Genomic DNA, 27,964 nt, shown 5'->3' on the forward strand with positions numbered 1-27,964 from the left:
GGCTTTCCCCTTCTTCTCTCTCTCCTGGTCCCTCCGATGCCAGCGTGCGGTGGCGGTGGGAGGAGAGCCGAGTGGTGTGCTGCAGCTGGGGACTGACCCCTTGGGAGGGCTTGGTAATTACGGCTCTGCCCCAAGACAAGGGGATCTGGGCCCTGCCACCAGCCCCGCAGGACTTGGAGGGGTTGTAACGCCGCAGCCACAGATGTGGCTCGCGTGAGGGGGGCCACGGCCACCGCTTGACAAAGTGGTGGAGGTTTGGCAGAGGCATCTGTGCTGTTCCTGAGGCCGGGAGGGAGAGCGGGGGTATGGAGGGTGCTCAGTGCACGCTGAAGTCTGTGCTGTTGGATCTGCTCCCAGAGGCATCACAGGGGCAAATCTTCCGGGGGGACGTGTTCAGGAGGGGGCTGCTGAGTGCCCTGTGGGGTGTGGAGAAATAAACCCCAGGTCTGCCTGTCTGTGTTGCTCTGCAGCCCTGACTCCCGGCCCGGCGGGGCCATTCGGGGTGGCACGGTGGGCTCCCCGCCTGCCCTCTGAGGCAGGAGGAGAGTGGGCCCGCGTGCCAGACGGGCACGTACAGGGGGGTGAGGGGAGGGGGCTTTTTGCACACCAAGCCTTCCTTCAACAAAGCCGTTTCTGTCCTGCTCCCAGTATTTCTGCCCGTGCGGTTGGGGACCGGAGGGGTGGAGGATCACAAAGGGCCCCAGACAATAGGGCGAGGGGGAGCATTCCTCACACCCATGGCGGCCGGCAAATGAGCTTTGTCTCCAGCCACTGCCTCCCTCCGTTTCGGGGGGCCGTCGCTGCCGTCCTCCCCTGCTCCTTTGTTCTGGAGCTGCCTGCCAGGGGTGAGACGGGCAGGTGAGCGGCGTGCGAGGCCCGGGGCTGGCGACGTGCTGCAGCCAGCGCATATTAATGGATTTCCCCAGCCTGTCGCTGGCTGTTTGACTTGATTCATGAGGCTCCTCCGTCTTGGGGACAACGGATGCGGCCGGGAGGGAGAGAGAGCAGGAAGAGAGCTATTTGTCTGCCAGGCCTGAGGACCTGCTGGGCTCCCACCCCAGCCGCAAGCTGCGAAAGCACTTTACACCTTTGCCCTGATGCCCTTCCCGCCCAGGGTGTCCGTCTGTCCAGGGCGATGTGAGGGGATACCGTCCAATACCCGCACACCGCTCGCGTCCCTGTGGCACGAAGTCACCCAGGGGAGGGGGGAGCAGCATCCGAAACCCACTGCCTCAAAGTGCAAAAGCAATTGTGCTCCCATCACCACAGGCTGTGCCCAAGCAGGGCTACTCGTGCAAGTGAAAATGCTCCCACCCAGCCCCTTAATGACATCAGAAATCAAACACAGAAAAGCCTTTTGGCGATTTTTTTTTTTTTTTTTTTTCCAACGGCAGCTGTAGATTTTATACAAGGTGTTATGAATGGCTATGATTTTTGAACAAAATATGTATGCAGCTGGTGGACAGATACCAGCCAGGCAGAAATTAGCCCCTGTCTTGAAAAGGGTGATTAAGGTTCAGCATTTGATAATGCTCATATGGAAAGGGTGTGTATGGTAACACCAGGGAAAGAAAACAAACAGCACGGAGTGTACTCCATCATGCTGACAAAGACCTGGATTGTACATGCTGGGGTGCACACAGGATTGTTTGCGTATTCAGCCAACTCTGTCTTCCTTTTTCCCCATCCCTGAGCATTGGTGGTGCCTGAGCTCCTTGGGGAGCTGTTTGAGTCAGGGGGACAAATGTGCACGGGGGAGGGAGGTGAAGGAGCTTGTGGAGGAGGGATAAGAGCAGAGAGGGTGCTGCTTTTGGGGGCTACAATGGAAAGGGTATAACTGGTGGGATAAAGCTCTGGGGTTAGAATTTATCAGACTGAATGTAGGAAGCTCCAGCTGAGCTTGTCTGACCGCTTTCCTTTTATATTCCTAACATGCAGCTCATCCTGTACTGAACTAGACACTGAACAACAAATTTAAATCATGCTCCAGAGTAAAGTATACATCCCAGGTTTGATTTTAATAGTTTTTCTCTTTGTTTTTTTTTTCAGCTTTCAAGGAATGAAACTGTACTGAGGGGGAAAGGAGAATTATTCCCAGTGGGCAAAGAGAGGAAGGCTGAAATGAAGGATTTTCTCCAGCAATAGCACTCACCAGGTGGCAAACCCCCAAACCCCACATCTGAGTTTCCAGTAAACCTACTGGAACTACAAAGCAAACAAATCAGGAAATGTCAAGGTATATTTACTCTCCTGTTAACCTGCTGCTCCTGCTCTGGCTCACGTTGGTGGCAAACAAGGGTGAACTCTGATGCTGCACCTGAGCTGGGCCAGAGAGAGGTGACCAAACAAGTACCTGGCTCCCAACTCCTGCTTTCTGGCCATTGTCCAGCAGCATGGAAGGGGGGTGATGGAGTGGAGCCTTGCACTGGGAACATTGGTGCTCAGGGGCTGTGCCAGCCCTTTGTGCTGTCTGCTCTCAGTGAAACAGATAAGATATGAAGGGGAACTTGCACACACCTGTTGGCAGCTGAAGCCAGAGGAGCTTATGACAGAGGTCACCCAGACTCAACTGCTGTCAAATAATGGCCACAAGTGAGACAGGTTTCCTGACTGCCATGTTTTACTTGGTGAAACATGACGAACATCTGGTAAAAGCTTTTTCAAATAAGATTGTCCTCAAGCTTTTTCTAGGTCTCTTTTTATTTATTTATTTGTCTTTTCCCCTCTTATAAAGAGTATTAGGCAATCACAGCATTTTGATGAAGTTGCCTCAGCCTCTTGCTTCACAGCATATGCCCTTCCTGAAGAATCAGGGAAGTCCTGATAAATTTGGTGTAGGAGGCTTGCCTGCTATTCCTGTTCTTTTCCCCATCTAACATTCCTGCTTGCACTGCCTTTGGAGCATGTCCTGCCCCTAGTTGCTCTGTTAGCTTGTCTCTGCTTACAACACTCTGTACATAAAACACAACTGGGCACTTTTTGCTCTGATTAAAATCATGCTGTGTAAAAGAAAATACAAATTAGCTCTGGCCTTTGGGCTCCTGACAAGTTTCCAGCACTGCTTTCAGTACCACAGAGATTGTGTAACTCTGTGTCCTCCTGTGATGTCACCCCCTCCGTCACCCCTGTACTTCCAAGTTCAGCTGTTAATGCTTCAAGCAGGTTTTAGTACTGAAGAAGGAAGAGAGGTTGCCAGCAGCTGGGTGAAATGCAGAAGCCTGTTTTTTGTTTTTTTTTTTCTTCTTCTTGCTAGAGGGACAATGATGTGGGAAGGGATAAAAGGAAGATGATTTCCTGGGAAATTCCCCGAATCTCGATCTTTGTGCAAATACCTCCTGGTCTAATGTGTGCCAAGTGACTGAGGAGTGACTGGGCAGCCCAGCGGAGGGAGAGCTAATGCCTCAGGACAGGATTAACCCATGAAGGAAGAGTAAAGTAGTATGTTATACAAACTATGTCTTAAGTTCTATGGCTTAAGTTTGCCAGGTATTTTATGCAATGAAGCACAGGATGCTTCTCTGCCTCCTCCTGGGATTCAAGCTGGGTACGCTATGTGACACCATTTCAGAGCTGCTAACAGAAGGGCTGAGGCTGCAGCTATTGTGTCACATTTTCGGCAGAAACCTTTAAGTCTCAGCCACTTCCTCCAAGGATGCTGAACCAAACACTGTCTAGACCCGTGACTGAACGAGTTGCAAATGACATCACTGGTTCAAAACAGCGTGTGGGCAGGACGTGGGCGAATGTTCCCTGCACTGGGTGTTTTCTAAAGGTCTCTGAAGCATGAGGCATGAGTGAATGACTTGTGTTTTCTTCAAATGACGAGTGGGTGAATCTTGAATCGTTGGGCTCTTTTATTTTTGTTAGATGTGTGTGGGCTCACAACATGACTCAGTATTTTCCCTGCAGATGCAAAGATCATACTGCCAATTCTGGGCAATGCTTTGGGCAGTTTCATGCAGTGAACTGGAATGCTTTTTTAGTCCAGAGCTTTGCTTTTTGGCATCCTTAAGCCTCTTGATGTGAAAATAAGTAACTAACTTAGGAGTGCTTTTCCAAAATGTGCAGAAATACACTAAAGAAATGACCGACCATGGGGAAACTACCTCTACCCCCGTGTTTTCCCAACAATTTATCTGCTTGTTTTCATGCTATTCTGGAAATGTCCATTAATGTCTGATTTTTATTTTTTTTTCCTGATTCTCCCTAGTCTCGAATGCTCCTGAGCCATCTCTTTGTCTGCTGAGTATCATCTCTGGTACTTGTTTAACCAGCCATGCCCTGCTGGGTCAGAGTCAGCCTCCTCTGACTGACGAGTGTGAGTTCATCCCCTGCTCCCAGGAGACAAGGAGGCATACTTGTGTGGACATGTATGTGGTTCAGCCACTACCCAGAAGTGACAAATGTAAAAAGAAAAAATGTTCTTGTCTCCCTTCTAGTAGCCTTCCTGCCCTGCTCCCCCTTCTTTATCCTCTCTGTGTACCACCTACAGCATGTACTTTGGGAGATGCACAAGGTCAGGCATGGGCTGTGGATGCTTTGATTGTGTAACGAGTGTTCTCACCCAGGGTCCAAGCAGACGAGTGCAGCATTGCCTGTTACAAGGCACTGCACTCCATATTCCACCTCAGCATGTCTTGCTGGAGCTAAGGATGGAGAGGGCTATGGCTCCAGGTGTCTTCAAGTGTTGATGTGTTGCTACGAATAATGAATTTGCTTCTGAAGTTTTTTGGGGATTTGCCTCTAGAGTGGCTTTATTTATTTGTTTACATTCAAGGTTTGTATTGCAATTTTTGTTTTTAAACTGTATTTAATAAGACAGTCATAAAAAGCTCTCCAAGGTTCTGGGAAGAATACTTACTAAAAGAGGTTTTGTAATTCTTACAGTGTGTGGTCTTTGGCTTTTCTGGACTTTTGCTATGTTAACATTCAAGTATAGTTTAGTGCAGCTGGAAAGAAAGTTTGGGAAGAGAAAAGCTGACAAAGAGCAGACCAGACTGAGAGGGAGATTAAGCTGGTTTATGCTTCTGTTTTTTGGAACAGATGCAGTAGGTACTACCCCGTTAAGGAGTGTCCACAGCAGAATGAATCACTAACACACCTTGTTCAGAGAGAAATCACAGCAGGAAAAGGATGTTGTCTGCAGAAGTAGAGAAAGTGCCTATTAAATAGTGAGCTTTGCTTTGCATGCTGAAGGTTGCACCTTCTTTCTTTTCCAGAAGACCCAGGTTTGTTCCAGGAATCAAGGCTGGTGAAGGGCAGGTCCCCACAAAGTGCTGACACCAGCCTGCCTCCTCATTCTTTGTACTGTCATCGTTGGGCAACTTTGTTCTGTGTCGAGTGAAAACCTCCTCATCCAATCCAGTCCCACTGGACTCACCCTGAACAAAACAAGGTCTTCTGCTCACGTAGTGCACGTTAGCCCCACTCCCATCCCTCACAGGAATACCCAAGGGTGCACTTCACCACGGTGATTAAGGCTTTTGTCGTTTGCAGACACCTCCTGAAATACAACATGTGTGTGTTTTTATGGTCGCTTTGGATAAAGTTGCCACTGCAGCTGGTAACTGCAACTTGAAGATAAAACTTGTCACGTGACAACCTAAGAAACAGCAAAACTAAGGAGCAGGGAATTGGTTGCTTTCGTACTCCAAGCATGGCTACATGTACTGATGCTTTGTTGCACCAACACAGAATAACGACTCTACCTTGAACAGTTGTCTCTTAGTAGTTGTTATAGTGTCTGTAATTGTTCCTGAAAGAGTTTACAGGCCCTACCATTGATATGCCTCTTCCTGGGTCTGCTTTGGAATCAGATTAGTAAAGGAAAACAATATTTTTCATAAGAAAGCCTCCGGGTATCTGTTATATCCAGAAATCCCAAATAATAATTTGTTACCTTCATGGTGTTTTTTTACTCCCATTAAGCTTGACATCAGCTTTTTAAAGGACCGATGTGTTTGTGGTCATATTCTGAGTTGCTGAAATACCAGGATGTATTGGAAAACAGAGAATACTGAAACACCTCTTAGTAACATCTCACAAGTCAGAACCAGAGTTTGGTCTGAGAATCTGGTATTTCTTGAAGATGTCCTTTACATATCCTATATGTCTGTATTCCATTCTCTAGTCAGTCACAAAGCCTGTGTGCTGAGGTTTTTGGTTTTTTGCTTTTTTTTTTTTTTTTGTTTCACATTTCTTTGCTGTCCAATTTGCTGCCAAATCGTCACATAAATGTTAACATTAGCTAGCTCCACAATAACAGCTTGGAAAGGAAACATGTACTTCTGAGCTGCCCCCTGCCAAACAAATGTACACTTGATAGTTTTTTGTGGTTACTGGTGGTTAAGGACATGGGATGTAAAACTGTAAAATTATAATGCTGTATGCACAGTCTATTACAGTTATAATCACAGTAACATAGACTTCATCATACTGTTTCACTTTTAAATTGGTATACATGGTGTGGAGAACATGACTCCCCATTCCCTGATAAAACACGATCTTCACAGATCCTTGAGACTCTGCTTGCCAGTTTGGAAAAAAAGTATATTAATTTTAAACTCTACTTTTTGGTCCTTGATGATACAGAGTAATTGCATCCATGATACTTTTGTGTCCTGAAAAAAAGGGTGATGGCATGGAACAGTGACCCAAATGCATGTAGAGAGCTTGAAAAAAATAAACTTTTTGCCAACCCCAGCTCAACAGCATGAGAACACTGACCTGCCTAGGCTTTGTAAAATCAGTTGCTCCTCTGCCCTCAGATCCATCCAGGAAAAATTGCCACTACAGTCCCACTGCAGCGTTCATAGAATTATAGGATGGTTTGGGTCAGAAGGGACCTCAAACATCATCTAGTTCCAACCCCCCTGCCATGGACAGGGACACCTCCCACGAGACCAGGTTGCTCAAAGTCCCATCCAACCTGGCCTTGAACATGCCCCAGGGATGGGGCATCCGCAACCTCCTGGGCAACTTGTTTCAGTGTCTCAATACCCTTGTAGGGAAGAACGCCTTTCTAATGTCTAACCTAAATCTAGCCTCTTTCACTTTGAAACCATGACCCCTCATCCTATCACTACAAAGCCCCTCCCCAGCTTTCCTGTAGCCCCTTCAGGTACTGGAAGGCCGCTATAAGGTCTCCCCAGAGCCTTCTCCTCTCCAGGCTGAACAGCCCCAGCTCTCTCAGCCTGTCTTCACAGGCGAGGTGCTCCAGCCCTCTGATCATCTTCGTGGCCCTCCTCTGGACTCTCTCCAAGAGCTTCATAACCTTGCGTTGGGAGCTCCAGAACCGGACACAGGAGGGGGTCTCATGAGAGCAGCATTCGCTCACGGCATTCCATTTGAGGGACCTGGAAGGAATGTTCTTCAAAAATGAGAGCTGTCTTGTTGACTATGACCCTTGGACGGGTCTTCAGCTAGGTTTATTGAATCCACGCAAGAGGAATTCAGTTGAAACCAAAGAGAACGCCTTCCTCGAGCCGGCCCAGGCAGGTCCCAGGGTCAGGAGCAAGACCGGGCCCCGCCTGCTCCCGCCGGCCGCCCAGCTCAGGCCCAGCCGGGGCAGGGGGCGGCGGCCCCGCAGCTCCAGGCCTGCTCCCGCACGGCCCCGCCCGCCCCCGGCGCTGCCAGCCGCAGGCGGGCCCCCCGCCAACGCCGGGGCCGGCCTCCCCCTCCCGCTCCCTGCCAGCCGGGGCGGGCGCGGCCCGCGGGACGTCCCGCTCACGGGGGACCCGGGCGAGCCGACCGCCGCCACAGGCGGCCCCGCGGGCGAGAGGCCGGGCCGGGCAGCCGCCCCAGGCTGGGCGGACGGACAGTCCGACCCGGTCTCCGTGCCCCCCGCGCCGGGGCGTGGGCAGCAGGGCCGGCTGCTGCGCCTGCGCGGGCGGGCGGCCGCGGCCCGACAACAAAGTCCCCGGCTCGGCCGCCCTCGGCGCCGCTCGGCTCCTTCCGCCGCCGCCGCGGTTACATAAGGGGCAGCCGGCGCGCGCCGCCGCCCGCCCGCCCGCCCGTGTCCTCGCGGCACCCTGCCCCTCCCCCTCCCCGCGTGACCCTGCGCGAGGAGGGAGGTGGGGGGAGGAGAGGGGGGCAGGGCCAGCGCGTGCCTCCCCGAGCCCCGCCCCCCGGGAGGGTGGGGCGGGCGGCGGCACGTGCGCTGCCCTCCCCGCGCCCAATGGCCGCTCGCGCCCCTCAGGCGCACGCGCGCTCCCGGCCGGGCGGGGGGGGGGCGGGGGGGGGTGTTGCGGGGCGCACGCGCGGCGGGGCCGGCGGCCGTGCGGGGCGGGCGGGGCCGGGGGAGGGGGGAGGGGGGGGGGGCGTTCCCGGTCCCCGTCCCCCTCCTTCTCCCCCCGCCTCCGCGGGGGCCGGGTGACGCACGTGCGCGCGCCCCCGCGCGCTTGTTGTTCGCTCGCTCCCGCGCCGCCTGCCCGGGCCTGCCTGCCTGCCGGCGGCGGGGCGCGCGCGCGCGCGCGCGGCGTGTGGGGCTGGCACGCGCGCTGTTGTTATTGGTGCCGCCGGCCGCGGCGGAGGGAGGGGGAGCGGGCGCCTCAGTCAGGGAGTTCTTTAAAGATGGCCGGAGCGGCGGCGGCGGGCGCCGCGACCCCCGTGTACTGCGTGTGCCGGGAGCCCTACGACGTGAGCCGCTTCATGATCGAGTGCGACATCTGCAAGGACTGGTTCCACGGCAGGTGGGCGCCGGGCGCCGCGCCGAGCCGAGCCGGGCGGCGCGGGGCCGGGGGGGCAGCCGCCGGGTGAGCCGGCCCGCGGGCACAGGCGGTGGCAGCCGCTGCCTCCTCCCCCCTCGCTCCGGTAACGGCCGGGGGACAATGGCTGCGCGGCGGCAGCGGGGAGGGGGGGGGGGGAAAGGGCTCCGGACCGCTCCGCCTCCCCCCCGCGGCGGTGGCAGCGGCCGGTGCCGGCGAGGGCTGCCGTCCCTGGGCACATGGGTCGTGCGGCCGGGCGGGGGGAGGCCGGTTATGAAAGAGCAACAGATGCGGGGCTGACGGGCCGGCGGCTCTGCGGGCCGGGCCGGCGCCACCCTGAAGTTGAGCCGGCTGCGAGGAGGCGTCGTGGGTCCCCCCCGCCGCGCCCCCGGGGAGTCTCTCCCGGGACAGGGCGGTCTCCTGGCGGAGGAGCGCGGCGGGGACACCGCGCCGGCTGCCGGGGCTCCCCCCCCCCCCCAGCCGAGCCCGGGCTCGGGCTCCTGACTCGCCGTGCGTTTGGTGCGGGGCGGGCGGGGGGCAGTGCGGGACGGAGGAGGGTCGTCCCGCTCCTCTCGCCGCCTTGACGTTTGCAGCGCGGTCCCGAGCGGCCGCCGCCGAGTCGCGTGTGTTTTGCGAGCCCAGCGTGTGAATAATAAAGGCCCCGGCGGCAGCCTCCCTGCTGCGAGCGGGGGGAGGTGGAGGTGGTGGCGACGGGGATTCACGGGCAGTTAAACAAAGGAGCAACTTGGGGGCCCGCGACTGGAGCGGCTCGGCCGGGCTGGCGGCTCTGGGGCTGCGAGTTGCAGCCCCCATTATGTGGGGAGCCCCGGGCCGGCGAGCTGGCGGCGGCGTAGGAAGTGCCTCGTGATTGACAGCAGGACATTTAAATACCCCCCGTGTAACAAAAACAGGCTCCCGGCGCGACAGCCGCCTCGCCCTCTGCCGGCGCGGGGCGGTAGAGCCTGCCCTGCCCCGCCGAGCCGCTGCCGGCCCCCGCGCCCGCGGGTTGCCCGCAAAGCCCTGACCGCGCCGGGGCTTTGCACCCCCCCGGCCGCTCGCTTAGGAAAGCGGGGAGCCCGGGAGGGTTTCCCGTCGGGGAGAGGAGTCGGGCAGCAGAGCCGGCCGCGCTCCTGGGCTTTGCCTTTCATCTGCGCTCAGCGCTGGCAGCACAGAAACCGTGGTTGTGTGTGGGTTTTGTTGTTGTGATGGCTTTTTTCTTTCTTTGTTGTTATGTGGGGTCTTTTTTTTTTTTTTCCTTCCCCCCCCCCCCCCCCCGCCCCTATTTATTTAGTCTTTCTTTCCTTCAACGGCAAAAGAAAAACGTGAGCTAAAGTAGGTTGCATATCTAGGTGTTACTTAACAGGAATTCTTACCCATGAGTGTTTTCTTGCCACGTTTTAGGATGAAAGGAAGGCTTTCAGTATTTCAGATGTTGACTTGTTCATACGTAGAGTGGATTTGTTCTTTGTAGATGGGTTTCACTCCACTCAAACCACAATATAATAGAAACTATGAAAAGGGCTTTGTAAACGGTAAAAACTGGCAAAGCAGAATTGTACCTTTAAAAACAACCTCTCATAAATGTTTTTAACTAGACTACTGCTGCTCTTGCCGGTACTGTTGTTTGAAGCTAGACAAGCAACAGCTTTTTTGGATTACAATAGCTTAGTACAAGTTTGTTGAAAGTTGGTCACTCCTCGTAGTACAGGTGCAGACGTCGCCTGCATGTCTTTGTAGAGTTGCATGTTCTTTCTCTTTATAACAATTCTTCTGCATTTTTGCATTTCTCTTTCTGTCCTGCCAGTTGCTTAGCTTACATGCAGACTTAATTTAAATGCCAATCTTTTGCACTAATATTACGAGGGTACAAGTGAACTAATTTCTGCAATTGTTAAGAGGATAGAAGTATTGACTGTCTGATACAAAGGTGGGACAGGCCACTCCGTGGCTTGAAGATTCACAGTGGTTCCTCTGCTTCTGTTCTGTCATGCAGTTGGTAGAAAAATTGTGCTAGCACTAGACTGCCTTGCTAGTTTGAAACCCTAAGTGTGGAAAGCCGGGAGGAGCTGGCAGCAGCCGTGTTACTCTGGGATTTAGCTGCATGCTCACCCAGTCTCGTGACTGAGGGACAGGGTTGTGGGACACCGTTGTCCTTTTCCAACTGCGGTCTCCCCTGGGAGTGCCTTTTCTCTTGATATAAAAGTTACATAGCTTGTGAAAGAAAATATGCACCCTCAAATCACGAATCTTTGTGAACTTCTTGGTTTCATGCTTTCTTGATTTTATTTTTTTTTTAAATTTATTTCTTTATTTTCCTCAGGCTTAGGAATGGGATTGGTGTGACTTCATGTTAAGAAACATTTTTAAGGCTGTGGTGTGCTAGCATGATATATCACCTATTACTGGATTACGGTCTCTTTGCTGTCTTCCTATGTGTAGTCAAGAGTGCCTTAGCAGTATGCTGGAGGCAGTACAAAGTCTGTTCTGACAGAACACTAGTTCCTTTAAATTTTATGAGATTATTTTTTCTGGATGTTCCTGCATTGTTTTAAAAAAAAACCCTTTGGTTTACTTATTGATATATTATCAATATATTGATATTATCAAATACACAGTTTATTGCTTCTGGCAAATATTTGTGTAAAGCCAAGTATTTTTATATGCATTACAAGGTTGCAAGCCTACATTCTGTAACATCCGGCCACAGTCTTGTGTAATTACCTCTTGCTGAACAAAAGAGCCTAACGTGTGTCTTTGTAGTGTTCCAGGGTTCATCACTTTCTTGAACTCCTCACAGGGAGTGAAGAGATTAAAGAGACTTGAGAAGTGACAAACTGTCAAATTTGCGGCAAATCCATTTATATTTTAGGCGATGCCTGTATTTTCTTGGCCTTTTTAATCTTCTTTAAATGAAAATGTCATATTAAGCTGCTTCCTTCTTTTTGTCTTGTCTAGAATATACTCTCCAGCTAGAATACAGCAGAAAAAGTTCTTTATGCTGCTCTGAGTGTTCCAACTTGTTCTTGAATCTGTTCCGTGGCTCTTGACACCTATTTAAATTCTTGACTTCATCTTCGAATGATATGTATCATAGCATGACACTTCTTGGTCTGTCTCCCTCAATTTTCTGGATGCTCTACCTCAGTTTGTAGGTTAACTACTTACTGTTGTCATTTCTTACGTTTTTTTTGCTGTGCTACGTGTAACCTTATGCACAGAATACTTTTTTCTTTTTTTTCAGCTGATCTTGCAGTTGTCTCTGTTCTTGGAATGTTTCTGGAGTTTGCAGAAATCCCATTGTCAGCTGTGATGTTTTCGTCCTTTTTTTTTTTCTGTCTGTGATACCTGTACTCAACTAGATTTATGTGCATTGCATACATGTCACTTACTCTTGTAGACTAGATTTCAGACAGTTGAGAACAAACTTAACTTTAAGCACATAGTTTGTTTTTAGTCTTCATAACATAATGTTGTCTGTAATGCTTCAGGAGTAAATGGTTGTAAAGGTAGCTTTTAAAGGCTGTTTGTGTTGTCAAGCTGCACTGGTACTGAACTGGTTGTAAAGGGCATGGAGAAGTCAGTCAGAGTTACAAATGCAGGTGCCCCTAAGTTTTCTGTGTAGCTCTTTTCCAAGGGATGGTTTGTTGTCTGTCAACAAACATACAGTGAACTTCTAGCACTTCTTAATGACACATAGGCTAAGAAGTTATCAAATGTGTGAGTGTTGATTACAGGAAAAGTCACTGCCTTTTAAAATGCCCATGACATTTTTAATGTATTTTTAAGCTAAACAAAAAAAAAGTGTGTTGTTTTTTTTTTAACAAAGGAAATGTTTTATTCTTCAAAGCCAGAGAACTGGGGAATAAGGAAGGAAAACATCCTTTTTTTTTGTTCACAGTTAGTAATGTTTTCTAAAATTTCATAATGGTGTCACCTTTGGTGTCTCTCCGTCAAGGAAAAGAAAGAAAACAAACAGCCCAGCTTTGCTCAGCTTGCATGGTTGGTGTTTTGTGTGAATGCAACTTAAATCTAGAAACTATATATCCTTTTTGGTTTATAAATGTTTGCTTACTGAAATAAACATTTCATTTATTGAGGTTAGAGGACAATAAAGGAAATAAAGCACTTACCTGTATGTATAGTACATATGTATGTATTGATGTTGCAAAGCAAAGTCAAATTGATTAAATTTATATGGGATTGTTTTTAAATTGATAGATCCTACTCTCAGGATTAATTCTGTATTCTGCAAAACTTTCTTGAAAGAATTAACTTTTTTCCTTTCCTGGAGCAGTTCATTGATAGCATATAGAACTTTGCTATTGAATGTTTGATATTTTTCACAACTTTGTCATTATTAAAAAAATGTAATATCATATGAAAAGAAAGATGATTAGTGTACTTTTAGAGGATGGTTATTTAAATTGTAGATGCCTTGAAGTGTTTTTTCTCAAATGGAAAAAAGTGTCAGTGCCAGAATGACATCTGAGCTAACTTTGTGTAGAACATACCTTTTCTGGTATCCTATAGACTTGAGCATGTCTTAATTAGATCTCTAAAAAAAAGCAAAATTTCTCAACCACTCCTTATTCTCATCTCGATTTCAAAATCAAGGTTTTTTTGCACCTTGCAGCTCTCGTGTTATATGGTACAAGACCCACTTAATGCAGTGGTTTGTGCTCTGAAGGGAGGCTTTCTCCTTAAGACAAGACAGACATGTATGCTATAGTGACTACTTTTCTTGAGTTGGTTCTTTGTTTTGGAGCTTCATACGTGAGGTTCTGCACAATGGGCTTTGCCAACTCCCTGCTGCTGAAAGAGGGCGTCCCACTCCTGGCTGCATGCTGGTACAATTTCTCCCTTGCTGGTTCAGTGCTTGTTTGATTGTTTGATAAGTCAGCTCTACTCAGGAAACTGACAAAATCCATTCTTTTGCTGGGTTAGCTTTTTCTTGAGTTACTGAGCTGAGCAGGCTCATCAAGGGCTAAGATGATTCCCAGATTGTTGCAAAACACTGGTGAAGACTCTGTTGCAGGATAATGAAAGTGGATGGGAAAAGACAGGGTAGTTGGCCGCTTTTCTTCCTCACTGCCCCTTTTGGTACCAGTGGCTCACCCAGTTTTGTGGGACCTTGTTTTTGTGTCTTGGTCACCATATGTGATTCTGCTTTGGGTCTATTGGCCTCTGCCTAGACCCATCTGCTCATCTAGTGGGGTCTGTAGGAAGCCAGGCATTTCCAGTGCAGCTGCACCACTGCAGCCCCAGAGCATCATGTTTGCAGAGAGAGCTGAAGCTCCTGTGTCTGTCTTGAAGGGACTTCGAGGACAAGGTATGGTGATGCTCATGTAAAGAAACGTGGAGGCTGCAAAGAGAGTGTGTTACAAATGCCTTCTGGAGCAGACCTTCTGTTTACAGAAAATTAAGGCCTTGTAATTATAAATGTTCAGGGGCCTGAACTGAATCAACAAACCATTGTCTGGTCACGAGAGTGTTGGTCTGGCACCAGAGGCTCTTAAGCTGACTTTCTGGCTTTTATAATGTATAAGCCTAAAATTCTTTCTGTGGCAACTGGGTGTATGTCAGGTAAGTTTTAGACCTCAAGGGAAATGTAATGTGTTTGTTAACCTTACTTTTCCTTGATTTAGCCTTATTTTTTCAGTGATAGGGTGGAAATCTCAGCTCAAGTCCAGTGAGGTCTGTGTCCTTTGCCAAATAATTAAGTGACTTCAGCTCTTCTAACAATACAAAAGCTGAAACAGTTTTGGTTAAACTGAGAAGGAACTAATAATAAGGATGCCAGACTAGTACTTGTGTAATTGGATGTCTGTTTCCAATCCTTTTATTCATTTGAGAAAGCCGTTTTTTCTCTCTCAGTTCCCATCTGTGAAGTGGGAAGACTTATTAATATATATTAAAGTAGATGTATTCTACCATAATAAGCACTGTAGAGTAGCAAGTATTCAAATGTTGTCAATTTTCAAAACTGTGTAATAATATGTAGAATTATATGTACAAGTTTCTTTACAGTTTTCTTGAAAAACTGGTTCTATTTGAAGCATGTATACTTTGAAAGTTAACACTTTGTTCCTTTATATCTGTAATTTGGTGAATTTTTTTGTTTGATGATCTGGAATAAAACATAGTAGGTGTTTTGGAATGTGCATTCTGACATAGTAACTAGGATAAGGGGAAAAAAAGTACTGTCCAATAAAGATCTATAAGAGAACTGAGGGGCACGTAACTCAGCTTTTAAAGTTAGAATTGCAACAAGGTTCTAGTGAGTTTCTAAACAATCATTAAATGCTAATAGTTTTAATTTCTAAGGTACGAATTAATAATTGCCTATTCAATGTTACTTAGAAGATAAAAAGCTTCAGAATAAGTGATCTAAACCCAATCTTTAATATTGTTGTAATATTACAGTTGATCTGTATAAAGATTTTTGAAATAATTGTCTTTTCTTTGGACATTAAGCAAATGAAGGCCTTCTAAGTCTTCGTGTGTAATTTAACTGACTAATAATAATTTTTTATTAGCTAGTTAATGTATGATGATTTTATAGTCCAGAATTGCTTTTGTTGATGCTTATGTAGGACTCTAGTATGTTCCATTCCTTTTGTTATATTAAATACATGCTTGGTTAGACTGAAGAATGAAAATGTTTTCAGAAGGCTCTTTCTGGACTTCTGTATCTACAGACTACAGAGATAGGAGAAGTCTGGGTAGGCGGCTGCTGCTTGATACCCTTACTTTCTGCATGTATCTGTTAGGTGCTTCAATACGGAGTGTGCAATACCTTGTTTTTTAAAAAAAACTTGTCTTGATCTGTTTATAATGCTGTGTTCTCTTAGGACAACACCGTGCCAATAAAATGGATTAAATCTTACAGTAGAGTATCACTCTGTTAACTGCCAGTGGACAAAATCACATTAATTTTGTTTTCATTCTTCATTTGTGGTTTCTGGCTTTTTTTCTGTGGACAGTTTTAATATTAATTAGTACATTTCTTATGCCCAGTGCAGTTTTCTGTGCACTTTCTAGATAATTGTTTGAAAGATCATGTAATAGAGTGAATCCATTCTATTTACACGACAGTTTGCACAAGTTGGACTCACACTTTTCCTGTAAATATTTGTACTTCCCCTACATGACTTTAAATAAAATACCATTTTCTTAAAATAACTCTGAGTAGTAAAGACTTTCATAGGTACAGTGTGCATGCTTAAAAAACAGGAACATGCTCAAGTGTCTCATTGCTGAAGTATGAAAATTCAGTTAACAGCATCGCTATTGCTTTATTAACAATGTAGGGGAGAGATTTTAGTGAAATATACAGCTTTTAAAATAACAGAGCTATATTTCATTTGTCCTTTCTAATGTAACGTTAGCTCATGAATACACAGAACTAACAATCTATGGAGTATGAATAGTCTTGAGATGTCTGTTATATGGTGGTAATGTGGATTTATGTGGCTGGTTACATCTCCTCCGGTCAATTCTGCTTTTGAATGGAATTAATATTTAATACTGGTTTCTCCATTACTTCAGCATGAACTAAAGTAGACTTTAAAACTGGTCTTTCTTTTTGAAAATATTGAGTTCATTGTTGCTCAGGCAGGCATAAATGCTGACGTTTGCCACAAAAGCAAGAAAGCCTTTTAAAAAAAAACAGTCCCACATCATTTTGTTTAAAAGCCAACTGGAGTGAGGATGACTGTTCTAAATTTTTAATATATTGTGGTATGAAGTCTTATTTATTTTCATTTGAAGCTGTCAGCTGACATTGCAGCTAGCCTGGGAAATTAATTTTGTAACTTTAATTGTATTTGTTCCATTTACATTAATGCTTTATCCACTTAAAGGCTCTTAAAGCGCTGTTCATGAAAATGAGTGCAAAGAAAGGTTACTTTCTGAGAAATGAAGTCTTTGTTATTGAGGATATAGTATTGGTCTGATCTGTCATTTTTACCAGTTATCAGGCAGTATTTTCTGAACAGTGACATTTTCCTTTGGACATGGTGATGTTTGAAGGCCAAATAAATGAAGGCCGACTCAAGGGGGTAAATGAAGAGCAATGAAAGAAATTGCAATGTCATCTTATCCAACAGTACTTGTAAACTTACAGTTGGCCTGCCCAAGGCACACATTTCTAATTTTGCTTCAATAACAAAAATATTTTGATCTTTTCACTAAAAGACCACATAATGCTGTTGACTTGCACAACTCAGTGTCAGAAACCGGTAGAAATCAAATGAGGCACTGCAACTCAACATAGTAGGGTACTGATGGGTAGATCTGTGAGCAGCAAAGTGCTATATGGAGCAGTCTAGGATCAGTATGAAATGCAAGAAGGCTGTACTAATATGACATTGTGCCCAGGCACACGTTGCCAGTTTGCATCTCAGGATAGTGTTTTTGCTTTTTATTTCCTGATGGTGTTCTGTGTTGACATGCCGCAACCTTGAGTCCACACCCCAGGTATTTCTCCGTGCTCTATTGCTTACGTGACATAAGGCCAAAAGCATGTGAACAAAAATGGTGTATACATGTGGTCTGTTGAATCTCTTGGTAAATTCTAGCTTACTTATCTGCATGTAGGTATTTGTGTACATGGAGGATGCATCAACATGATGCAGAGGTGAGCAGCAGCTTGCAGCCTCTGATGCTGTGCCCTCCTGTGTGAATTACTAGGACCTCTGGGGGCATCACTTTGAATCTCTTAACGGTGCAGTAAAATGTGTTGCTTTGACTTAATTAATATAGAAGTAGTTTAGAATGCTGTTCTTATTCTTGCTAAGAAGGAAAAGGGCGGCTGTACTGTTAGGTGATTAGACTGGCATCCATGCTGAAAAGTATCTTATTTGAGTGCAGGCAAGTGCCTTGTCTGTAGCTTATGCTTCAAGCATGATCAGCTGTGTTGCACTTGAAGCATCATGAAACTACAGTAAGAATTATTTAGGTATGAACTAGTTAGGAGTATTATTTGAGTACATCAGAATTTTCTGAAGTGGAGATGCTTCTACAAATGTTACCTTTGGGCTTTTATATTTTGCCAGTAAGGGCAAATTCAAATTTATTTTTTTTAGGTGATTTTTGGCTAGCATCACCAAGTGAGAATGCACTTTGCATTCTATTTCCTGGCCCTTATTTGAGTGTGGAAATAACTTGATTGGCTAATGAAAAAAACAGACCCTCTACTTGTTAGAATAATAAAGTTTTCTATATCTAGCTCGTTCTGGTACTGGATACTGAATAGAATTTTACTGTAAGTGATAAAAATCTTGTATATTGATGGAAGGAACGTAACTGCAGGTATCAGTGCTTGACCTGTTAAAGGAAGATGCCTGTTACATGCTTCTTCCAAAGATACCCCAAATGCAAGTGGTCTTTTCCCAAAAGTGGCTTCTTTACAGTAAATAACAGATCAAGGTATCTCTACAAGCTTGTTTGTTTATTGCACATTAGTGCTCTTGGGCCTTTTCTCTTTCCCCCCAGTGTGTGAATGTCAATGCATGTCTCCATCTTAGCTGGCTGAATCTTTGTCTTTCATAGGGTAGCACTGTATCTAATTATCTTTTTTTATTTGATACTACATAGTCTTAAACAGCAAGTATATGTGTGGATGAGAAAGAAATGGGACAGAATAATGAAAAAGTAGTAAAACACGGGAAAATTAAGTTTTAGACATTAAGTATGGCCAGATGATTGGTGAAATTATTTTGAGCAAACATCTTGTTTGTTTGGACTACATTTACATGAAACAGGCTTATGTATATTTACATAATTAAGAGTGAATTGCAATGCATTCCTTACTATTCTTCACACATGTGGGCTAAGCGTGGAAGTGAATGCAGTATGTGATGCAGTTCCCAGTGCAAACTGCATGGAAGATTCCCTGGGAGTTGCCATTGGACGGTGTAGCAGCTTGAAGTATGAAAGCCTCTATCTATGGTAATCCACACCATCTCAGGGCAACGCTGTTACAATATAGTATGCAGGAGTCTGGAGTTTTATGTTTAAACATTAATTTGTGAGTGAAAAAAGCTGCTGTACTAAAACATGTGTTGCAAAGATCAGTGTCTCTGAAGTGTGGAAGATCCAAGTTCCAATGCAGCCAGTAGGTTTGCTGATGCTAATGCAGATACACGGTCGAGTTTCTGATTTGATGGAAAGTACTTTATTGTGTGCAGAAAATAGGAAGTGATCAACATTCATTTAAATTTAAAATGTAGCTTTCTGTATCTTTCTCTGAATGGAATTCTTGTATTTTCTGAAGATAAAGACACAATTTGAGGTTGTCTTATGTAACTCTATGGTTTGAATTGCTAAAAGTAAAAAGCCTTTTCAAAGCAAGCTGACTCTGGGTGTAATTAATTTCATGTACTCTAAGTTATATATAAGGTTGTGAAATTCCCACTCTTCAAATGGCTTGGTATCTTTTTTTCCTTAGTGTTTTTAGTTTCATAGCCAGTTCTGTGTAATACAAACAAACTTTTTTCTGTAATAGAATTGTAAGAAAATGGCTTAATACTTTACATTCAGTGAATTATTGAACTCATTAAAGGCTTTTTAGAGATCATTGACCTCTAAATCTTTATCTCATGGTAAGCACTCATGGTAAAGGGTTGTCCTCATGTGAAGTATTTCCTACTTTTTTGCTAATTAGTAAAGAAAAACTTAATAGGTTCTTTTGGATTATGTTAGTAGAAGTTGTAGGGAAATGCAAAAATATTACTTCATTTTCCAACCAGAAAAGTGACAGCTGTTAAGTGTTACTTTTACTCCAAAAAGTCTGGCAGGTATGAGTCAGGTTTTAGGCAAGTTTAAAGTCCTCAGCAGTTATTGAAATAGTTAGAAAATGATGAGTTCTGCCTTTTGAAAAACAGGTGCATTCATAGGGGGTAGACTGTTATGTTCCTGTAGGAAGCACTATTAAATCAAAGGACTAAATATATACTTACACTTTTTCTAAGACATGCAAAAGGTTATGTTGTAATGCATGCTCACTGTATTTTTTTTTTTATTCACTAATGTCAGGAGCAGGGACTAGATCTCAGGATAATCTTGTTAATGAGTCTTGTCTGAGTGTGCTAACCAGAAGATTGTTTGGGTCATGTTACATTCTGTTCTGGACCCATAATCTCATGGTTTATTTTCTGCAGAGTAAAAGGCCGTAAATTGGAGAGATAAAGAGTATCTTTACATAAAAAGTAACCTGGAGGTGTACATTCCCTTGAGATCTGTGGGCTTGAACTCCCACAACCTGAGTAAGTGCTGCTGAGTCTCACTGGGAAAAAACAAAATTACATCTCCCTTCATAATTATTTTTTAGTGCCTGGTACTTTGAAAGTATGGCAGCTGTATTTGCCTTCTGGCTTAGATGTCAGGGAATGTGTTGCATGCTGGCTGGATGTGCAGGCAGAGCAGAATAGAAGGTACTTTTGGAATTTTCAGGTCAAGTAGTGAGGTGCCAGGTGAGCGTAGCTGTGATTAGTTGTCTTTCTGAACTTAAGTAGGCTTTAGGGGCCACGGTCCTTATTTGGATTTTACCTTAATCTCCTTATATAGATGTATCCTTTTATTTGTGTGTTTGTGCAATTTCTCCCTCATTCTTCTCTACTCTGGATTTGAAAGTAGTTTCAATTAAAAATGTCCATTACAAGTCTGTGTTCTATTGTACTTGGTATTTTAACTAATCCACTTAGTATCAGTTGATACAGAACAAAAGATCTCTCGTAGTCTTACCTTTGGTTTAAACCAGATAGTTGTAGAGAGCAATGAGATCTCCTCTCAGCATTCTCCAAACTAAACAATCCCAGTTCCCTCAGCCTCTCCTCATAGGCCTTATTCTCCAGACCTTTCACCAGCTTGGTTGATCTCTGGACACGCTCCAGGACTGCAGTGTCTCTGGGCAACCTCTTCCATTGTTTGACCACTCTAGAAGCTGAAAATTAAATAAATACATAATTTTCCGCCTTATGCTCAGATGGAATTTTGTATGTTTTAATCTGTGGCCATTACCTTTTCTCCTGTTGCTGAGTGCTACTAAGAAAAACATGTCTGCTTTCGCCTCCTATCAGAGGAATTTATATACACTGATGTTTACACACATTGCTAAGATTCCCCCAGTGCTTTGTCCAGCCTGATGAATCACAGCTCTCTAGCCTCTCCTCGTCTGAAGGATGTTTTAGTCCCTTAATCATCTTAGTGGCACTTAGCGGGACTTGATCCAGTATGCCTGTGTGTCTTCTCCTGGGGATCTCAGAACTGGACCCAGCACTCCAGGTGTGGCCACACCAGTCCTGAGGGGAAAGATCACCTCCCTCGACCTTTTGGCAGCACTTTTCCTAATGAACCCCCAGAGGTTGCATTGCTGTGTCTCAATCAGTTTGCTGTCCACCAAGGCTACAAGGTTTTCCTCTTGCGGACCTGCTTTCCAGCCAGTTGGCCTACAGTATATAATGGTGCAGATTATCCTTGCAGACAAAGCCCAAGACCTGTAATAATGTTTACTTTCACTCCTGAATTGCAAAGACATAATTTACTTAGCTTATTTAAAAATGTTTTCATATCATTGCTTCTTGTAGTATTGACACTCAAAATAAAACACTTGGATGTGTTGCTCTTTGGCAGACTAACTGTCTACTCTCATAGAAACAATTAAGCAAAATTTGAGTCAGAAATTTTCTCTTGGAAAAAAAGATGTGATTTGTGCTTTTGCAAGTAATTCAGATGACTAGATAGCTTATGATAGAACAAAACTGGTTTCAGTAACCTGGATCTGAACTTCTTAGAGTTTTAGATTAAAATCAGTGTATCAGATTATATCCAGAATAAAAATAATTGATGCAGATAAAATTCAGTCTTAGCGCTGATGTAATTCAACCCCCAAACACTATTTAGCCTTGTTCTGCACTATTTGAAGTTTCCACATGGACTGAAAATTACTGTGCTTCATTAATTCCATCTGAAAAAGATCGAACAGTTCGATTTCTGTAGATAGAATAATGTGTAAAAGTAACTTACTGTTATGTTACGAACTGCAGGGTTGCCATTTTGGCCAGTGTGGCCCTCTGGACCTCTATATGCAGCTGAGAATCCAGTTAAGATCTCTAAATTATGAACATTTTCTAGTTGATTGAATGAGCTTATTCTCCTTACTGCTCTGCCAGCCAGCCAGTGTAACATCTGATATTTAAACTCATTATCTGTGTATCTGAAACAGTTTGCTTGTATCATAGCTTAAATAGAAGTTAATGTAATCAGCTACTCCATCTGTGTTTGAAGTGAGGATGCTGATCTAGAGATGATGAGCCAATTTCAGATATCTTTAAAAAATTGTCTGTCTCTACTTGTGAGTCTATTTGCCTTATAAAAGTGATGTATTTCAGTGCCATAGGAGTAATCATGTATTACTTTATGTTGTGGTTAGAAGATGCTTACTAAAAAGTTCTTAGCAATATCTGGAAAATATTGTACACTGGAAGAGGAATCACACAGTTGAGAAGCACAGTTTAAAAATGTTTGCATTTTTTTTTTTTTTCCTTAAAGGAGAACTATTTAGTGAATTTAATTTTGAAGGCCAGAAAATACCTCTTTCAGGTAAAGGTGCACTCTGTAGGACACTGCAGTCCAGGCCCTTCCTTGATGAGCAGCAGCCAACCCTTTTAGCTCTTGAGAAGGAAACGGAACTGCTGAAGGCATACCAACAAATTCTGAACTGAATTAAAACCTGCTTTTAATATACAGTGAAGATTACCCAGAAGAGTTGGTTGGCCTAAGATCTAATATTGAGGAGATCCGTTTGTTACATGTGAATATGATATTAAATAATGTAATTTGTTTGTTCAACTTGGAGAAGAGAAGCGTGAAGGGTGACCTATTCGCAGCCCTCAGCAGCAGAAGAGGAGGTGCTGATGATTTCTTGCTGATGACCAGGGACAGGACATGAGGAAGTAAAAAGAAGCTGCACCAGGGGAAGTTCAGATTGGATATTAGGAAAAGATTTTCACTGAGAGGATGGTCTGTCAGTGGAACACGATCCCCGAGGAAGTCGTTGCAGCACCAATCCTGTCAGAGTTCAGGGAGTGTCTGGACAACTCTCCTAGTCATATGGTTTGGTTTTAGGTACTCCTGTGAGGAGCAGGGAGTTGGATTCGATGATCCTTATAGGTCTGTTCCAGCGTGACGTATTCTGTGATTCTATACATTTTTTTTGGTGAGACTTGGGTGTAGGTATTTCTGGAATTGAAGAACTGTGAGTGAATAATCAAGAACCATTAGTGAGGTTTTTTTTCTACTCAAGCTCTAAAAATAAGCCAGGCTTTTTTCAGTGATGTCCAGTGATAGGACAAGGGGCAGTGGGTGCAAACTGGAGCATAGGAGGTTCCATGTAAATATCAGAAAAAACTTCTTTACTGTGAGAGTGACAGAGCCCTGAAACTGGCTGCCCAGAGAGGTTGTGGAGTCTCCTTCGCTGGAGACATTCAAAACCCGCCTGGACAAGTTCCTGTGTGATGTGCTCTAGGTGACCCTGCCTGGCAGGGGGGTTGGACTAGATGATCTTTTGAGGTCCCTTCCAACCCCTAAGATTCTGTGATAAACCTCAAACATTGTCTTTTTGTTTCCCAACAAACTTGCATAAAGTGATATTTCTTCTATTAAGAGCAGGTAGATGCCTTCATGCTTCAGAATGATCACCATGTTTCTCTCAAATGGGAGATGGGAATCTAGCTGAAAATTTGTTCTTCTGATTTTGTCCTGCTTTATGGAAAGCCATGTTTGGTGTGGTTCAGAAATGTCGCTTTCAAACTGTCTGGGTTACTTGTTTGTTTTTCTTGTCCGCTATATTTACTGCTGTACTTCAGCGATTACTGGAAGAGAGAGTTTTGTAGGCCAATAATTTATCTGTAGCAGCATAAAGTCATACCTCTACCTGGTACTTGCCTCAGCTACTCTTTTAGCTGGAGCTACAGGTAACTGCTCTCAAGGAATTGATAACACTAAACACTTCATCAAGGAAAAATCAGGATTCCCGAAGGCAGTCAAACTAAGATAATCTTAAATACTGGGCTATCTGAAAAACGTTTGTACACTTACAGCATCTGGTGACAATATATGCATCTCTTGACCTTAGTAATGTCTTTTTCATGTTATGCAGGGTATATAATTAATTTCTAGGAAGTTTTTCAGTTGCAGGGAGGGATGTTCCCTGCAATCTAATTGGTAAACTATTGGCAATTTATCTATTAGATGGGAGTAGTTTCAAGTGGTGTAGAATAATGAGAGTTCAACACTGACTGTGTCTAGTGACTTCCATTGCCAAGAGGGGCAATCTTACTTCTCAAATCCCTCTCTTCAGGTTACGCAGTTCCAACTCCCTTTTAATGAATTAGTTCAGATAGTTGTCTGACAAATGCTGTAAGCTAACTTGATAAACAGGCAGAGAACTGGTTAGATTAGTTTCTGGCAGATAAGTGAGTGAAAACAGCTTGCCTTGTAGCCAGGCAAGTACCAGGGCCATTGCACAGAGGGGGAATTGGGAACGCTTGCTTGGGAGGGGAATGGGTAACCTGCCTCTTCCAGTGGCTGCAAGCTGTTAAATCAATGCAAGGTATGTCATTGCTGCCTAAAATTTGTTTCTTGTTTTGGATTGAACCTCAGTTTCTCTTCATTGGCTGTTTGTGATGCAGTTAATTTCTGTTGCCTTTCTTCCCCTTCCAGTGCCCTCTCATTTAGAAGCAAATACCTAGTATGTCTGTTCTGTGTAGGAAAGGCCCTTGCTACGTAATAGGAAACTCTGAGGTGGAACTGGAACTGAAATTTGTGTTGATTGTGGTTAAAGAACTTGGCACTCCGGTAGTTTTTGAAACCACATCATATGCAATGGCTAGAGAGAGAGTGAAAATTAACAGGAGTCTGTATGCAAGTTGGTGCTGAGGAAGATTAAGACAAAAAACTAAGAATAAAAAAGTTGAGGCAAGCAAGTGTGTGTAGATAATATATAACAACAACAACAACAAACTTATTTAAATTTCATTTTTTATATCTTCACTCAGGAGAAGGAGTGACCTTCACTGGCAGTATTACAGTTGCCATAGTTGCTTTATCCTGAATGAGAGGTTTAATTAGCTCGTCTACTACCTTCCCTCTTCCGCCCTCTTGTTACCTCTGTAGTAGTAGAGCTTAATCAATTTCTTCCTCTTTCTGTTAAGGAAATAATGGTAGCAATTATGAGATTTATTTTGCTCTGAAGTAGAATACAGCCACACACAGGCACTGAGTTAAGATGTCTGTTTCAAGAAAGCTACAGCACATGGTTTAAATGTGTTGAAGATTTTGTGGTTTGGTGTCTTTTCTTTTGCTTTTTTTTTAAATTTTATTTTCATAGAATTGAAACAGTATTTTGGTTTTGCCTTTAAAACCTCTGTGGTTTGAAGGTATTATTTTAAAACTTGGGGTTGTGTTTTTTGTTGTTGTTGTTGTTTGTTTCTCATTTCTAAGCAAAATTATAACAGAATAACTTGAAAATAAGGCAAATTATGTACATAAGATGCAGTTACCTGTCAGGGACTTTTACTAGGTTCTGGAATGTCTTAGGGGGGAAGAGGTGAACTTTCATAGGCTTGTAGTCTTGAGGTGGCAGTAAAAATACTTAACAGAAAAACTTCCTTAAAGATCTGGAAAACCTTTGTCATCAGCGGATAGGCAGACAGTTCATTTTTCTCTTCTTTCTTCCCCTTCCAATGCCTCTCTCTTTGAACCAAATATTTAATATATGTATTGTTCTGTGCATAAGGCCTGTGTTGGAAAACAAAGCTGGTACCGACTTGGCATTATAACAAGAACTAAAATTCATGTTGGCTCTTGTGAAATAAATGAGGACTCCAGTAGTCCTACATTTACCTAAAATCTAATGTTAACCTCTTTTGCTGCATCAGTTGTGGAAAGGACAGGATAGTTCTCATGCAATTGAAAAGGCTTCTAGCAGTTGCAACTCTGCTAACACACAGTGCTTGAAGTAAGATTGGGCTGTTGTTTCTCCTTTACTTTTGTGTGTCTGTCTGGAATGGGGAAACATGGGAGCCTGAACAGATACAGAGAATCTTTCTGAATTCCTGAGCCAAATGCTTTGCTTCATATATGAAGCTTGCACTGATTACTGGTTTTGAAGTGCTGAAGAATTTTCTTCAGGTCAGATTGGTATTAGTTTCTTTTTCTTTCTTGTCTATGTATTTTGTCTTGATTCACTTGCTAGTGTCATTTTTATCTCATCTAATTGGTTTCATGCTGAAATGAGACTTCCAACTACCATTGCTGCTTTTAAAATGCTTTTGCTCTCACTGACATGCTGTTTAGTTTTGCAATCTGCTGTAGTTTTCTTAAATGTTATTTATCTGATCTTCTTGAGGCAGCTTATCATGCTAAAATCCACAGTAAAAGATCTAGGCTCCTTCAGACCTTCATTTCTGTAAAACAATGAGTTAAAAAGGACTGAGACAAAAATTAATTGTAAATACACTTTAAAGGAGCTTTATGCAATTAGTTTGGTTGAGAAGAATAAGTAGAAATCTTAGTTGCCATAGAAAGGAGGGGGAACGTTGGGTACGTGCTAAATAAATGATACGAAACAGAAGGAACACATCAGAAGTACTTTGGTAATGTTAGCTTGGCCTTGTCAGACAGTTGTCATTAGGAAAAGTACTTCTGTCATAAAACTGCTACATGTAATCCAATGATGATTGAGGCTATTATGAAGTAAACTGGACTGTCTCTTCCTAATAGTCTTACATTGTAGTGAAAAGGTTGCTTGCTTTCAGTATGTATTTTTGTATGAACATGTACACCTTTGGATTTCCTGAGCATGTACTCCTTTTGACTGCTGTTCGAACAGTCATTTTACTTTTTTTGCTTATATTCCTAATAGTTACATGAAATTGTTGTCTAGAAAATCACTTCTAAACACAATCTTTTAATAAACATAGATTACTAAAAGTGAATTTTCTCTGATTATACAAAATACTCAGTTGTTAGAATATTTTGTAAAAGTATGGCCGTTTCTCTATAACTTCATTTTAGTAATTTCATTTAATTGAACAAATTGTACTTAAAATCCAGATTTTGGAAAAAAGCATGTCTTCAGTTTCAAATAAACATCAACTTATTTTCAGACTGGACTGGGATTCCAGAATGGAAGAATCAGTGTACAAAAATAATGTATGTCTATGTTGTTTCTTTGAGATTTTAGGTACCATGGAAATTGTGTTGCATACACAGCTATATCCCTAAATGTAGGTAGAAAGTTTTGTGCATCTGTAACGGAACCTATATCAGTATGTAACTTGATAGCTTGTTCCATTGATCAAAATTTTCCTATTAAGTTTCTACTTTTCAGAATCCACTCTGTGGAGTTGAGCTTGCTTTGTCAAGTTGGTCACATACGGTTGTATTGATTTTAGCCTCTGCTTTGAGGGAGTGAAACAGCACTGTTACTTGAGAGGGAAACGATTAATACTGATTTTCTTTCTCAATGGAAGAATGTGTGTAAGTATTGCTATTAAAAGTGTCTTCTGCAAGGACAGCACTAGTATTGCGGTCAAAATTTTATTTCTGGAGGTCCAGGAAGTCAGAACCTTTGGAATGCTCTTTAGAAATGAAAATAGATAATGTATCTATTGGCATGTTTTTATTACTGCAATACCTCATTTCAGATAAATGTCACATAATTTAGAAGCAATAGGGTTAAATTACATTATAGAAGTCTAAACCTATGTAATGAACATTTCCATTTTTCGTATCCGATGTGATGGTTAATCTGAAGTAGACTAAGATCTCTTAGAACTTTGGGAGTGTTAGAACAGAAGCCTCTGATCATTCAAAGGTCAGAGTTTTATGTATATTATGGCATGCAGCATTGTTATTCTTGGGATTCTTGTGTGTGTTGTAGGATCATTCAATATTGAATAAGTTAGTGTCTTCTGAGGTTTTTTGGCAGATGCCCTTACATGTAATTTTTAGGTCCATAAGAACTTGCTTCTATGAGTGAATATGTAGTGTATGCATGCTGTTGGGCCAACGCACATGTATTCCATACAAATATGTATCTTTTTTTTTTTTTCTGGAGAAAATTGGTAGCTCAGAGAGAGAGGAGTATTTGCTACAGATAAGCATTATTCTGTTTTTCTGTTTTTGAAATTATTTTTTTTTAAGTGTATTTATTTGAGTTGAGTGTCTCTATTTGAGTTGTGTTTATACCAGCC

The 27,964-nt window shown here is 43.7% G+C and overlaps 1 protein-coding gene across 3 annotated transcripts in view; it reads left to right on the forward strand.

The window, feature by feature from the left end:
• Positions 1–8,462: 8,462 nt before the first annotated feature.
• Positions 8,463–27,964, forward strand: part of KDM7A (lysine demethylase 7A) — a 65,300-nt gene continuing 45,798 nt past the window's right edge. For 2 of the 3 annotated variants that reach the window (XM_051621204.1, XM_051621213.1), the window contains exon 1: positions 8,463–8,690. In XM_051621204.1, the coding sequence (XP_051477164.1) occupies positions 8,572–8,690 (119 nt within the window). In that variant the 5' untranslated portion in view covers positions 8,463–8,571. The remainder of the gene's footprint in view (positions 8,691–27,964) is intronic. The other variant, XM_051621222.1, reaches the window with a different exon arrangement.

Source organism: Apus apus, chromosome 1, assembly GCF_020740795.1.
Source record: "Apus apus isolate bApuApu2 chromosome 1, bApuApu2.pri.cur, whole genome shotgun sequence".
Classification (NCBI taxonomy): domain Eukaryota; kingdom Metazoa; phylum Chordata; class Aves; order Apodiformes; family Apodidae; genus Apus; species Apus apus.